At 48.1% G+C, this 16,305-nt stretch overlaps 1 protein-coding gene across 1 annotated transcript in view; it reads right to left on the bottom strand.

Moving 5' to 3' along the window:
* The window catches only part of LOC119440666 (uncharacterized), a 74,081-nt gene extending 57,991 nt beyond the window's left edge, over positions 1 to 16,090 (bottom strand). Inside the window, exons 1-3 of the mRNA XM_049663003.1 lie at positions 15,982 to 16,090; positions 14,713 to 14,842; positions 10,624 to 10,799 (exon numbers count right to left, since the gene is read on the bottom strand). Coding sequence (XP_049518960.1) covers positions 10,624 to 10,799; positions 14,713 to 14,842; positions 15,982 to 16,090 — 415 coding nt within the window. The remainder of the gene's footprint in view (positions 1 to 10,623; positions 10,800 to 14,712; positions 14,843 to 15,981) is intronic.
* Positions 16,091 to 16,305: the final 215 nt, after the last annotated feature.

Raw genomic sequence — 16,305 nt, 5'->3', positions numbered from 1 at the left:
ATACATACATACGAGAGGGTGATGGCCATGGAACGATCACGATGGCATGGCAGCGACTGGATAAATAAGATGCCATTACGACATTGGCCTGATGACGATGAACCGACAACGGTTCATCGACAATGGGATGAAGACACTAGAATCCACATGACGAGAATGGGATGAAGACACTAAAATCACTACGATGGAATGACGATGATGGAATGACCATAAAGGCGTGATGACGACCACGTGACAACAATGACACGACGACAAAGGAATAACGAAGAAGGAATGACCACCATGGAATGATGATGCTGAAAGGACGAAGACGGCGGGACGACGGCCACCAGGACGACAATGGTTGGCGGCATAACGACAATAGAAGGACTATGGCGGCATGATGACAATAGCGGACGACAATGGTCGAAAGACTCTGGAATGACGATAACGGCATAAGCACAACGGAATGACGAAGTCGGAATGAGGACACCGGAATGAGGATGATGGAACGACCACGATGGCATCGTGTCAACAGTGTGAGCGTGAATGTATGACCACAACTGTACAGGACCTTCGCAATCACGACGATGGCATGACGGCAAATGACAATGATTTCATGATTGCGATGACATGACAAGGATGGCGTCATAACTATGGTATGACTACTGAATGACGACGAATGCATGGTTAGAACGGCGTGACGACAACAGGAAAACGACGCCATGATGACGGTGTTATGATAATGCCGACGTGTCAGCGGCGGCGTGATGACAAAGTATAATGCAGTGACGATGAAAAAGTGAAAATGGCTTGACAAAAACGACGGCACTACAAAAAAATCACCAGCCCTTCCCCTGTCGAGAAAGTGGGGATAAGCTAAGCTTGTGGCAGGACGACACCGTCGCAGGCGTTCCGCTTCGTTTGCCCTAAACTCTGGGTCGGCGGCTCTTCGCTGACGTTTGGCCTCAACATTGCGCTCCCGAAACTCGGCGTCCGCGGCTCTTCGCTGACGTTTCGCCTGAGCTTCGGAAGCCCTCACGCTAGAAGCGCACGACAAGCTTCGCTTACCCCGATTTTCTCGACAGGGGAATTGGGCTGGTGATTTAGTCTCTTTGGGTCCCACGTGTGACAAGGGTAGTTCAAGGGTGCGTTACAGGTCCCCGAGCCCACAGGAATATGTGCCATTGACCTTGGACCCATTCTGCACTATCACCAGTATAGGCCCACATGACAGGGGTATGTGCCATTGAGCTTGGACCCTTTCTCCACTATGACCAGGATCGGCCCACTTTTCAGCGTGACACCCCTACTACTGCCGATACTTGTGAGCCTATAAAGCTTCGCTTAAAAACGAATGATCACAATGAAATGACGCCAGAAAAGCCGGCAGATCCCACGCCCTGTGGGAATCGATGTTATGCGAAGCAGTGTGCGGGTAGCCTACCAAGTTAACGAAATGACCATGAGAGCACCAAGACGTAGGCGGCTTTTTCATGACCTACATGACACGCATGTTATGACATTGATGTCATGAGTCCTCAGGAGTACCTTTAGCAACACCTAGGAGACCTTAAGGCGCAAGCCTTAGCCATGCTCATGACTATGACTTCAACCTATGTCCTTTAGCCTTTTCCTTCACTTAGTACCACCGCCGAACCCATTTCAGTGGTTTTTGAGTTATCTTCTTTAGCTGAGGCATTGTCATTTTTGCTGAGTCATGCTCATGACTATAACTTCTACCACCATCCTTTAGTCTTTACTTCACTTAGTACCCACGTCAGAGCCCGTTTCAGTGGTTTCTGAGTGTTAATCTATTTCACTGAGTCATTGTCATTTTTGCTGAGTCATGCTCATGACTATGAGATCTACCATTATCCTTTAGTGTTTCCTTCACTTAGTACACACGTCAGAACCTATTTCACTGGTTTTTGAATGTTAATATTTTTTGGTGGGTCATTGTCATATTAGGCGGCTGTTTTATGGACCTGCATGACACGCATGTCATGACATTCATGTGATGACCGATCATTTATGTTCGTCATACACTATTGTCATACTATGCAAATTTTGGTACCTACGAAGTTAACGAAACGACCATAAAAGCACCAAGATGTAGGCGGCTAGATAGATAGATAGATAGATAGATAGATAGATAGATAGATAGATAGATAGATAGATAGATAGATAGATAGATAGATAGATAGATAGATAGATACTGTCAAAGCGGCAATTGTTCGCCAAGAAATGCTTCGCATTTAATATAATGTGACAGATACCTGCGCAGGGACTCCTGCAGCGAAGTGGGCAGCGGCGGCACCTCGCTGCCGTAGCGCGCCGATAAGGCCGAGGGTGGCGCAGGACTGGCCATCGCCGAGCGGGGTGGCATTGGCTCGGCGACGCTGGATGAGTCCGGGTACGAGCTGGATGCGCCCTTACCCGCCATCAGGCGCCTGACCAGCTTGTTCTGGTATATGGGCGACGCCAGAGAGGTAAACGCTTGCTGGGCCCACATCACTCGGTTCTGATCCGCGGCGCCTCCTCCACCAGAACCATCCAATGTGCCCTGGGCGTTGCTGGATAAACGAAAGGACACGATTTTATGCCTTACATGAAAGTAAAACAATGCGCGTGAGACAGGGAAAAAAAGTCACAGGCCTGCGTGGCACACGCAGCACAGTATTGTCACAGCGTAAGCTGGTGGAGCGGCTCAAGAGTAATTCCAATTTCGGCACCACGCACAGCAGGGTCTTTGCGACAGCCTCTTCGCCTCGTTTTGACGAGAACGATCTGAACTGCCAGCCCGGCGTCGAGCTGCGGCTTGTAATGCTCTCCGCACAGCAGTCTGCTGAGCCTGATGATGCCTGGCCGCGCAGGCCTGTGACGTTTGCAGGCACCTTAACTAGAGGGCGCCACCATACTCGCGGAGGCTGGGGATCACCTTTTTTTGTTGCGCGCCTCGACCTAATGGCATCTCGTCAACTGCGCCTGCGAACGCTGCACTTGCAGGCGCATTAACTAGATGGCGCCACCATACTGGCGGTGGCTCGGATCGTCTGCGCCTGCGTTTAAAGTGCATTTCCCGGTGCCTGATAGCAAGTGCTTGCGTGGGTCAGTGGTAGAGTATCTGTTAGAGTATATGGCGCGGGTTCGATGCCGGCGGGAACCGGGTACTTTTTTTTTGCATTTCCAGCGATAGCGGTTACGATCGCTGGACGCCGTTGGTGGAGGCGGCGGCACCAGCGGCGGCGGACACCATCGCGAACCAAAACAGCTATAGGAATGAGTCCATAGCAGCTTACGCTGTAAAAAAAATGGAGGACGCTTAAGCTTCACCTTTAAGAGTAGAACGCGATAGCGTTATCGGGACCCGTTCGCATCGCATCGTTCGCATCCGGCAAGTAGGCTTCATTCACTGCAACTTAGAACGTAGGAAAGTCAGCGTACAACGACCAAGCTTATATCAATCCCTTTAAAGTCGGCTTCACCTTTAAACAGACATGCATTGCTTGGAAGATGTTTTTTCAGGGGCAATATAAGTCGTCTTACATTAAAATTCGAAGGCCCTAGGACCCTTTTTTTCATTATTTTTTATTTGTTTGCTATTGCCCCGACGCGCGCGCGCGCGTCCAAAACGCATTTGGCTGGCCAAGTCCCAATTTTACCTGCCGTAGGGAGCCTACATGAAACGGCGTTGCATGTAGGCTTCCTAACCTGCCGAGGATGCCAGCGCCATCCGGATAAGATCTTCGCAAGTAGGCTACCCGATTGAGCCGGTGTTCTTATGGTAGAAATGCTGGCAAAAGAGGTTTGTGTTTGAGTTTCCTCGTAACAGAAATATGTTTTCTCGTACATTGAAATAACTGTCTGACGACACCATGTCTGTAGGTTGTGCTTAATTTCTACTTTACCATTTTTCTTATGGATTTCACTGCCAGAAATTCAATTTTCGTTCACTAACAGCTTGCACCACGACGAAGGGGCTGCGCGGTCGGGGTGGTTCAGAATTATTTTCGCCTGCAGTAACATCTTGCGCCGCGCGGAGGGCCGGCGGGGTCGGGGTGGTTGCGGATGATTTTTTGCGCCACGGATGCCGACATCCACGCCGACGCCGGATTTTCTGCGACACGGGGCCCTTAAGGCTATCGCGTTAAAAGAAGCGTGGGGTTAGTCGGACCGCTCGACGGCTAACCGATACGAAGCTCGATGGGCCCGATAATATTCGTGCACTTCGCGTTGTTCTGCGGACCTCTGGACGATGGCAGCAAGATATATCCCTGACCTGCTGGGTAGAGGGGTTCTTGGAGTAAATATGAAAAAGGAAACCATACAAAGCACTGAAGAAGCTATGTTTCTTTGCATGAACAGGAAGCCTCTCGTAGAACCAGAATGTCGTAATGGCTTTAACAGCTGAAAGACAATATCCGGCTCTGTAAAACAAACGGCGGGCTCACCCCCTTAATCCCTTCGGGACACGGACCCAGTCTTTCATTGGCGGGACGTTGAGGCGGCTGAGCATGTCGCTGTGCTGGTAGCCCCTGGGCACGGCACCACCGCCTTCGCCACTGTAACCGCGATAGCGTGACTCAGGCGCCTGCTGTGCTGACTGCTGCTGTTGGACTTGGGGCTGCTGGCGGCTGTAAGACGCCCCGGGTTCGGCAGCCGGCGCGTCTTCCGCGTCATTGTCATTGCTGTTGCCCGACCCCGAGCTGGACTTCTTGCTGTTGGCAGCATGGGAAGAAACAAGAATACATTTTCAGATATATGTTCGTGACCCCTCCTGTTCATTAAAGCAAACCAAAAGGACATTTTTAACGCAAGCTATAGATGATCAGTTGATTACGCGAAGCAACTTTTGTTGATAGTCGAGGGTCAGCGCACTACTAAATGGATGCAAGCTCTGATAGTAGCCGCGAATACGCTAATATGTTTTCCAACCAGCTGTTTGCGACGATTGAGAACGCTGCCATGAGGGGCTCTTAACCTAAGATGATTGGTTTATCGTATCCGATATGATGCAGATTCTAATTCTGAAGCTGCATCTCTGAATTGCTGGTAAGCTGCCACAAAGGCAAGGTTTGCAATTAGCGCATAAGACGAAAAATTAGGCCTACTTAATGATGCTCTGCAGAAGGCGCTACGCAAAAGAAATTGTGTAACTTGTGTCTCTGGTAATTGTGGTATAGGGACAGTAATTTAATTGTGGTATAGGGACAGCACTTTATGTGTTAAAGCTAGGATGGGTTTCTTTAGTTACATATACCTGACTCGAAGATAATGCCGCTTTAAGGCGGGAAATACATTTTCTAAGCAATAGAAAGCTGCTATCCTTGCATCAGTATGGACACTTAGGTAAAGCAGGCCGGCAACTTACCGCTTCGAAATCAACCAGGCAGCCATTCCGACTCCAGTGACCGCAAGGACCGCCACAGGAACGAGCCAGGAGATCCACTGCTGCACCGAGGCACCTGCCGAGAGCCACAAAAACTACAGGCATTAACTTCCGTTTGAGTTTACTATGTGTTGGTTTGTAAGATACACGGATGGAACACAATATACAAAGGTGAAGCACTTAGTGAAGCACTGTAGCGGGACCAAGTATTAAAGATTAAGTGAAAAGCACTGAAAACAGAAGCAGTTGGAAAATATGAAGAATGTATGCACTTTGCTTTGTAGTCTTTCGAGGTAGTGTACGCCAGGGTATGTAGAACTGAAAAGAATGTGAGCTCGACAGAGGTTCTATCATTCGCAAAAAACAAGGGTATACACCAGCCTTCACTAAATAATCAAATGCCTACTATATTTGTGCGATCTTTTTCAGCAACACATTTCATTTAGCTGACAAATACGAATACAGAAGTTTATTTTTGGATCATTATGAGGAAGATGGACACAGTGGCCATATGCAGGAAGTAAAAAAAAAATCCTGCAAGGTTTATTACACGTCAGTCAAATTATTCAATGAAGAAAATACATAACGCTTGTCCCCATGTGTCTCTTTCTTTATGCATATGTCTTAGTTCGCGCTGCTATAACCTCATGATAACGCTGTCAAAGAAAAAAAAATGAGGCAGAACTCACAAAGCTATTTCGGTGTGATCGTATTCAGTTTCATGTCTAATGCCCTATAATACCAAATGAAGTTGCAAGTGGCATTTTTGCCATATGTGGCAAAATGCCACGTGTCGTCAAATAAAGACAGTCTATGCTAGCTGTCGAGATGGCGAAAATTTGCCAGAAATTCGTTCCATGTGGTTGGCGTTTTAGAGTCGTGAAAGCGAACATTTACTGCCGTATTCAGTATACGGCAGTAAATGTTCGCTATCACGACTCTAAAGCGCCAACCACATGGAACGTATTTCTGGCAAATTTTCGCCATCTCGCCAGCTAGCATAGACGTGTTTATTTGACGACACGTGGATTTGTTGGTTCTGTCTCATTTTTTTTTTCGCTGACATCGTTATCATGAGGTTATAGCAGCGCAAACTAAGATATAGGCATAAAGAAAGAGACACACGGAGACAAGCGTTATGTGTTTTTTTTTTTCATTGAATGATTTGACTGACGTGTAATAATAACCTTGCAGGATTATTTTTATACTTCCTGTATATGACCACTGAAATGTATCTTAACTTCAAGCTCGTACTTGACTTGACCTAAATGGCGCCTCTCGTGAACGCGCCGACGGAACCGCAATGAGCGTCTTGGGCACGTTCACGCTAGGCGTCATTTAGATCAAGTCAACCATGAGCTTCAAGGTATGTTGCATTTGCGAATATAGGGGTTAGAGTCGTGATAGCTAACATAACGTTTGCGAAAACAGCCGGCCAAGGTGCGCACGGAGACATTAGCCAAGTGTCGCTCACCGCCGGTGCATTCAGCGTGATCTTTGAGGACGTAAGGAGGTGGGCAGGAGCAAAGCCGGTTGATGCACTCCAGGTACGGGTTGGTGGCCGCGCACTCCTCGTTGCTTCGACACTCGTCAAACAAGTCCTTGGCTGTGCGCAATGACACGAACAACGGTAACATTTTGTTGGACGCGAGGAAAAAGATAAGTTAAACTTTAGTATTGTACTCCCAAAAGGGTATCCTCTTTTAAAAGTACAGCCTGTTTGAAAGTTACCGTGAACGAGTGCGAAAATGTCCACATTTACATTAACAAAGACCGCGGTGGCAAACGTAGCTCAGACCGACAGAAAGTTGAGCAAATTTGTAGGGACTAATTGTCTGAAAAGGCCGGCGGACAAGACATGTATACAGGGGAACTACCTGCGCTTGCGCATGGGAATGCAACGTCAGCCAGTCAATCATGCATAATGTGAGAGTGATCGAGTTAACCAGGGACTGTTAAAACACGAACGTTCGTTGACCGATGAAACAACGTCTATCATTTAGGTGCACTGGGGCAATTACAAGCCCACTGCTAAAATGGAGTGTAGAGAACTTTTGTTCAGACGTATCGAACAATTGCGTCTTGTGGTCGGGGCGTGGCTCATAAGTTATAGCGCTAGTGGGCGCGTATAGAAGCAAGCCCTCGGTTACCGTGCATAAAGATGAATTGTGACGTCTGAACGAATATCTTTCGAGAGTGTACACGCGTTGCCATGAGTGACGGGTTGACGCTGGCTTACACCATGAAGATGCCAAGATAGTTTTCTTGCCTTCCTTCCTTCGTACCAAGTCGATAGTCGCGTTCGTGTTATCTTTTGCATTAGATTAGTTATTTCCACCGGCCTTTTCATATCACATATGTAGCCCAATTAGTGTGTTAAGGTTTTATAAAATACTATTTCTACTGCTTAGAATCATGGGCAAAAAGCACTGCTTCGTGGAACATGAAAGTGAGAGAGCGAAATTACAGGATGCTGAAAAAAAAAGCTAAGCGGTTTCAGTAAATAGGCTCAGGTGGTTACGCGAATGCTTGGACAAGTCTTTAATGCGTTTTTGGCGGACATAATTTTCTCGATAAATTAGATTCAGCAAATACGTTTTTAATCGTAATTTATTCATTTTTTTTGTTTCGAGATTATTGCATATGCTTATGTAAGAGTCTTGAAAAGACTAGGATTCGAAGATAACCCCATTTCGATTAATCTTACCAGGTCTCTTTTGTGCCAAGATATGCAACATAAATTTCGACAATGAATACGCTGATTCCGCATTCGCAGGCTGGTGTCTGGACTCAAAGGCGAGACATCCCTCATGTGAAGCAGCTGAGTCCTTGTAGGACGTCAGTCTAAAAGCAGGATGGGGCTGATAACAGCTGCATTATTCCGCAGACTGGCAAAAACAAGACCGGTTTACCCCTTGTCCGCGCAATCAGCTTCACCACTTAAGCACCCGGGTATGTCCTTGGGTAAAGAATACCGCCCTTGAATGCGAAATAACGTACTAAGTGTCAAATTAGTACATTACGTGTCTGCTAACGTAATTAATTTACAGCGGATTCTTCAAGGTGCAGGAATGCATGAAAGATCATGTTGTGGTAGCGTTGAACAGACTTATTAAAACAGAAAATAATTTATCCAAAGGCCTACCGCCTATTTTATAGATGCTAGCAGAGGTAAATACCTGATGCCCCTCATCACAGATTGAGATCCGATGCTACCGTATTCACGAAACGTTTTACGTAAGAACGCTTCTTCCGCGTCTACGCTTGGGCGCCCGTCAATCATTAGCGAACATCGTGATAAACAGAATAACGGTGGTGTGTAGCTGTATGCGGCGCTTGCGCCACAGAATTTTGCAGGTTTTCCTTCGCATTCCAACAACCACCGAAGACAGAAAAGTACTGTGTTTTAACCTTCACTCTGCAGTGCGTCGCGCTTTATAATAGATATACTTTTTTTGAAAACTCTTTACAATGTCTAAAATGAACAAACGACCACAAAGGTTGTTTTTATGTTGCTTAGCTTCTTTAAATTCATGAGAGCTGGAACATTGCCCGTGGCATGGCTCACGATTAATATCCAAGCAGGTGGTCAAGCGAGCGCAGTAGGCATTGATGTGACGTCCACGCAAGAGTGACGGACTGTGACTGACGATGTGTGTGCTGTGCTGTGTGCTGTCTCTCTCTCTCTCCTCCCCATCTTTCATTCCCCCTCATCCCGCTCCCATTTGTAGGGTAGCAAACCGGTTGTGCTGAACTGGTTAACCTCCCTGCCTTTCCTTCTCCCCTCTTTCCTTCCTTCCTTCCTTCCTTCCAGAGAGTTCCCAGCGGGAACGTCTACTCTACATCCTGACAATGAAAAAAAAAAAACTGCTTAATTATAGGGTTTGACGTCTCATAATTACACCATTGGATGCCGTAGTAGAGCGTTGCGGATTAATTTTGATGACCTGGTGTTGTAAATCTGTGCACGTAAGCCATCGCGGAATGGCATCGAACCCACGACCTCGTGTTCCGCAACAGAACACCGTAGCCACCGAGCCTCCACCCACCGGTGACGCATCGCACGACGCCGTTAAAGGTGGCTTCGACGGGACGGTAGAAGGGGCATTGGCAGCGACCGTACGGCTCGCGTGCGTGCTTGATGCAGATCTGGCTGGGCGAGCGCCTACAGTCCCGGTCATCGTCGCATTTCTCGTGCCGCTCGGGCCGAACCTGCGGACGAGGCCCTGCCACCGAAGAACGAAGAGGTGAACGTTTTGCTCGATTGCACAGTTATCAGTCGCCGCGTCGGAAGGGGGGCCAAGCAGTGATCACGTGTAAGGCGCAGCACGTACTATTGACTAGGTTTCAAATGAACTGGTAAGGAGTTTAGGCGAGATGGATTAACAAAATTCCAGCTTAATATTGAGCGTGGAACAGGCGCTACAATCAAAAAGCTTCTACGATCGCATGCAGACAGTTTCTCAGGCAGAAATCATATAGCTTTTCCTTCAGATGTGTACTTTCATACTGTTTCATGTCCAACAACATAACTGATATGGTCTTGTGAACTGATTTAGCGTAAGAACGCTTTCAATAAATACGGTTCCTCGCCAGTAAGAATTGCTTGCCGTTAGACGGTCGGGTCTATTAAAATTATGTTCACCAATTTCATCGGCTAGAATATGTTATTACCAGCCGGTTCAGCATGCGAAGTGTTCGCAACTTCGTGCAACGTCACTCAACTGCAGTGCATGCGCTTTCTTCTGCTTCGTGACTGTACAGTGAGTGCCAGCATCCAGTACCCGCTTGAACATCGCGTTGTTTTTACGTAAAACTGCACCTGCTGGAAACTGGTACATAAATATATATGTGCGCATTCTGACACGCCACTAGCCAGTCGCTGCTTGAGATGATTGGAGGAGTTCGGCGAGCCATTCTGACTTAAGGCGGAATAGTAAACATGGTTTTACCATGCGCCCTACACCCAGTATGAATTCCCGATACTTAGTGTACCGTTATAGAGTACGCCCTGGGGTGCTTTGAACCACTCATTCTTCTGATTTCTCAAGTGTATTACAAGACGAAGAGCGTGTCGAAATAAAGTAAGCTTACCGATCCAGAGTAAGGTATGTGACATTCACATAGAGCAAAATCAAAAGTTGAAGTGACAAGCATTACAGGGAGACTGTCTTCTAACAGGAGGTAGTTATATCCTTTGTTTCTTTCAAGCAAACATTGGCGCAAGAACTTGAAATCTGTGGCTTGCGTACCTCGGGTGATCGCTGCCTTCTTCCTCAGTATCCTGTTGTAGTAGTTTCGGCCCATGCGGTCATCCTCCTCTCCTGCGGCCATCTTCGATCCTTCCAAGTCGTCGTCGACTCGAAAGGCGTTCATCCCTCTGCCAGGGTCGTCGAGAGAGATCTCGTCGTGACCACCTCGCTCATCGCTGGGAAGAAACGAAGAAACACATAGAGCACGCTGCATTCAAAGGGTCGATATTGGGCAGTTCGATGCTTTGTTAATTGCACGCACTTGGTATGTTTCACATGGTCCGTTTCGCACTCGCTACACGAACCGAGAGCTATTTCTTGACCTTGTTTTTATACCTTCATGGGACCTTACAAGAATTCACCGACGATCACGGTACTCGCAAATTCGAAATTTGAGTGCATCTCTATACGTGTTTTCATTTCGAGATCTACTGACTGGCGCGGACAATCTGTCTCGTGCGGTACGTTGCAAACGGAGCGAAGTGTGGCACGACAGCTTCGCTAATCTAGAGATTGCGAGAGCCAGCTCGTGGGTGACGCGCGTGGACGCGATTCACAGCAGCCGCCGGAGCGAGCCCTCCCAGACGTCGCGCGCTACTCTGGCACGATCTCGACGCCGACTCGCCCAGCAGGAACGGATGCCAAAGAGCTGCGCTTTAAACGTTGCTGTGTCCTGTTCGCAAGTTCTATGCTTCGTTGCACTTGTTTTATTGCGATAGCAATTATATGGACACTCAAAAGCAGATTTCTGCCGTCGCCGTCGCCGTCGCCGTGAGGTTCCGTATGACGTCAATGGAGATGAAATCGTCGCCGCGCGCCGAACGCTGTATATGCGAGTGAAAGGGCGCGAGGGGCGCGCGCTTTCACGGGGAGTGAACGCACGGCAGAGAACAAACGCGTGTTCTGCGCCGTGCTCGCTTAAGGGCTGCAGAAGTAGGCGTCTCTTTCCTCCTTTACAATCACCATATATGTAGAGCAAACGCGCCTTCTTCCGACGCGCGAGAGGCTGTGGGGGAGGGGGGGAGGGGGAGGGAAGGGAAGGGAGGCGACGTTTAGCTGCGGCACCAAGTGCCTATTAAAGACGATAGTCTTTCTTGGGGAACTTAAACGCTGAAAATTTGGTCTGTCTGTCTGTCTGTCTGTCTGTCACCCGATTCAGCCACCCGGCCAAAGTTGGACCACTTGCTTCCCGCCCACACTACTTAAACTGGTACGGCTGTTCATACTTGTGAACGTTATCGATCACAAAGTAAATATTGCGCATATCTGAGGCGCAACATCACTAGATAAGTATTAGGAGGTGTGTTCTTTTAATAGAAAATACATAGATACGTAACTCTAAAGACCCTAGTTTCTTAAGCTGCGCTGAAAATGCCATGCTATGCGCGCCGACGCACGACGTTCCCCGACTGCGCGCCGACGAGCGCCCTCTGCCATGGAAGAAGGAAACCCTCTGCACAAGCTCATGTTTCCCGACGTATTGCCAGATGGCGTCCATGTCTCACGCAGCGCCTCCTCAATTTTATCAATGCCAGCCAGATGCGGCCGATTCAACATAAAGGAAGCGCTGTCTGAGGCAGGGCAAAACATAAATGGCCGCTTGATGAAATAATGCGGTAAAATGAAATCTGTTCAAACAAACCTCCATTGCATTTATCATGCCAGGACGGAAATGGTACGAGAACAGCATCACGGGTGGCCGCGGATCAGACCAGCACTCATGTAGTACGGCCGGCAGAAGACTATCGTCTTTCGACGACATTTGCAGCGAAGCACGCAGATACGCGGCAATTTTTTTTATATCAGAGGCTCCGGCAACAGTCACCAACGCCGCACGCATTTTGAGCGAACGCGGGCAAAACGCCGACGGCGTCGACAATAGTTCTGCGTGTTGCCGGTGCTGCTGCATTTCCAAGTTTATACAGCTGATAAAGCTAATATCATTACTCCGTATAGCTCTCTACAAATTTGCTATCGCAATTGATGCTTCGCCTTTCAGGTGAAACTGCGACAACTTTTTCTTTGTATATCAAAGCATAGAATATTCCAAAAAGAGATTCTCTTACCTGAACTATCGTTATATGCGTATATGGAACTATTTGAAGAGTTGTCGTAGAAAAAAAAAAGCGGGGTCCAATTTCACAAAACGTTTCTTACCTAAATGTTAGGGAATTAAGTGCGATCTGTGATCAGCCTTTAGCGCAGCGGTTGTCTCGCCATCATGCCAATCACTATCCTGAGTTGCAGGCGTCCGTACCCCGGCCAATGAATGACAGTCATCGCATTAAGTACAGAGATGGCAACATATAATATTAGTAAACATTTCGCGCCAAAAAAAGTTTGAAAGTGCAAGTTTTCATCGTAATCCAGCGCAGGAAAAACCGAGGAACAGAAAGAAACAGTGCACGGGTGGTTCATTTTACATTTACTGGACGAGTTCCATTGTGGACTCCGAATCGATCCAATAGCAAGCACTGTTGTTGTAAAGCTTAGAGTTTGATATCTTTAGAGTAGAAACCGAAACAAAACTCTGCCGGTTAGGTCACTGAGATAGGACAAAAGATGGTTTGCTATCACGCTTCAGTATAGTAATTGCATGAGTATATTAAACGAATTCAGTGTATTACTAGTACAAGAACTTGCGATAAAATAATCAGATTAAGTTAACGCTGCTGGTTGATACTTGGTAATAATGATTGCTGGGATAATGACCAGCGGAACTTTGACATGACTTAGATGCTACACAAAGGCGCAGGGAAGCCATGTGTGAGCAACTAATGCAGTCGATGCGTCAAGAAACAGACATATGAGGAGCTGTTTAACCTAACTGGCCCGTGGATTAGAGCACTGCACGGGCCGACTTTTTCAACATGGGCCCGGCCCGGGCACGTTTTTACGTTAGGCTGCCCGCCCGAGCCAGCCGAAAAGTTTTATGGCCGAGAACCGGGCATGGCCCGGGCCCGGCGATAATCTACGTTATCCGTCCGGCCCGGCCCGCCACCCCTTTACCTTAGGCCCGAGCCTGGCCCGAGACCAAAAAAGATCCCCGAGTGGCATTTAAAAAATAAGATAAAGAATAGAATGAAAGGAATTTATTTTTAAGGCATAAATACGTGTCATATGCAATTATGAACACCATTTGAGCGGTCTGAACGCAAATACCAGCCCGCGAAGTAGTACGAATGACCCTGCCGAGCAGTAGCGCCACAGTTTCCAACGGCGCGACCTTGATGCGGCCCAATCTACTTCCATCGCAGCGCCGCCACAGTATTTTTCCACGTCGGTCGTCTCAATGCAACGCATGCGCCGCCCCAGCCGCTCGTCCCACTCAACCGTATTCTAGTACACTATAGCTGAAGCGCAGCCACGACCGGTCGTGAGCGCAGCGCATGGATGGAGTAAATGGAGAAAGAAAGCTTCTCCTTCTTCCATGGTGCAGCGTAATGCGCTGCTTCTAGGCGGCCGGTTGAGAACATGCATGCAATCATGGATGGACGCAGTGCCATATTTCACCCGCGTGACGAATTATCTTACCCGTTGCATCGTTTTCCAATTCGCCTTTGAAGAATCAGCAAGTCGCGAACGCCCTTACACCGCGCTGAAAGCATTAATTACATTGATTTAGGGAAGGAATATAATGGCATCCTTTGGTTTGAGGCGACTTCGGTCTTTTTGGACCTTTACATTCGGTTCCAACAGCGCCATATACGATGGAAGAAGAAAAGGGAAGTACACTGCAGTAGCACTGCTAGCTTCCAGCTGCGCCGGGGCAACAGGTTTTTCAATGTCGAGACGCGCGAGGATAACTCGCTGCACCTTACGTGCAAACCACCAGAAAGTCCCGCTCGGCCCGGGCCCGCGTCAAAAAACCCGAGCCTGGCCCTGGCCCGGGTCGAAAAGCACATACCGTGCCTGAGCCCGGGCCGAGCCCGTGAAAGAACTGCCCAGCCCAGCCCGGGCTTTCGGGTAAGCCCGAGCCTATGCAGTGCTCTACCGTGGATGGTCTGCTAGGTTTGCATGATCCGCCATTGAATTCCAACAGGAAAACGAAATCTATAATTATTGCGCAATGCGCAAGATTGTGCTCACGGAGAGAAGTGGTGTGCCTTGTCTTGCCCATGGAATCGTAGCAGTGATGGCGTCATATTCTGGACAGGCAAGGCGTGGAGCCGGTTCAGAAGCACCAGGCATGCACACAGCCTCCATACAAGTAGCATGCCTGAAAGTGGAACACGATGACAGTGATAAGCTTGCAAACCAGAAAGGCCAACGACGGTGAGAGAAAATGGGTTAAGTTCATTTCCTTTCCTCGCGACACCGCTAAAGATGACTAAGTCAGTTTAGCAATACTAGTACCGTTAGGCTATACACGGTACGTCTACCACGAAGCACACAATGCGAGCAAATTGCGGGAACGAGGCAACGCTAGGTAGCGCTCGCACACCCTTATAGCTCCGAATCGTGTGCTAGACTCAAGAGGCTTTGTTTAGTAAATCCACTGGCCAGGTAAAGAAGCGTGCTAGAATTCAGGGGGAAACGAATTATCCAATTGTGTGCCAAGAAAGAATTCGAACGGAGCGTAAACAGCGCCCTATATACGCTCCGTCTCACCAACACCCTTGCAGTATGGCGAAGCTTACAGGGCTCCTGTCAGCAAGTGCAAATAAGAGAGTCGGTTGCGCGTTCCGCAAACGGGGAGGAGGGCTCAGGCATTGTTGGTGCTACAGTAATCCATCTGCGAAGCTTCCATTTAGTAGGCGTCGCGCGATCAGTGGTGGACAGTGGAGATCGAAGCACTTTTCCCTTTTCTCGTTGGTTGGCGCCGATGCATAGCGTTCATTGCACCGCACGGAGTCAGTGAGGTGCAATATACAGTCTAGAGACGCGAAAGAGCCCGCCTATCGTTGTTAGAATGAAGCGAGAGAGGCTAGTCCTTTCTGATGGTCCTTTGCTAATCCTCGACAACCCGAGCAGCTGTTAAGTAAACGGCGTTTATAAAGAGAGGGGCGGTTGCTGCAGAAACCCATGACATTCTTAAAGCATTTTTTTTAACTCGCGAAAAGCTTTCAAAAAGACGCAATGCAAGAACTCGCCTGTTCTAATTTCCGGATCTGTCGATGAGAAGCGCGTGAGGTTCGTGGGGCTCGTGCAGGGCATGCGCCTTCGTTTTCTTCACCGCAAGCTCCCCAGCTGCAGCTTGCTTGCTTGTTCCGTCACTTGTGGCGCTTACCCACTACGGGAGATTGGCCAAGTAGGCGGCGGTTTATGGTTAAAGGGAAGGGGGAGAGGGAAATACCTGAACGAAAAATTAAATCAGAGTGAGGTATAACGCTTATGATAATTAGGAAATAGACTTACCTGTGTTTCTTCTTCGTCGCATTTCTTCAAAGCTAATCTGGAACTGTGCACTGCCAAATGTGGACAGAGATTTAGCATGCTTGGCAAGGATGTTGGTACTCGCTAACATCCTTGCCGTAATGATGTAAGGTGAAAAAGCAGGACGTTCAAGAATATGTTTGGTTTCAGTAGATACGACCCAGAAAATGAGAAATAATCTTATAAAAGAGTCACAATTTTGGGTATATGAGCTTTATTCATTAATCAGAGCCGCCACAATATCATACAGCTAGTCACTAGATGCAAGGACCCGACTACCTTCAGCAGTGTTGTACGAGCTTCGTC

The sequence above is a fragment of the Dermacentor silvarum genome, chromosome 2 (assembly GCF_013339745.2).
Source record: "Dermacentor silvarum isolate Dsil-2018 chromosome 2, BIME_Dsil_1.4, whole genome shotgun sequence".
NCBI classification, from domain to species: domain Eukaryota; kingdom Metazoa; phylum Arthropoda; class Arachnida; order Ixodida; family Ixodidae; genus Dermacentor; species Dermacentor silvarum.
Note: the sequence above shows the minus strand (reverse complement) of the source record. Positions and strands in the feature narration are given on the sequence as shown.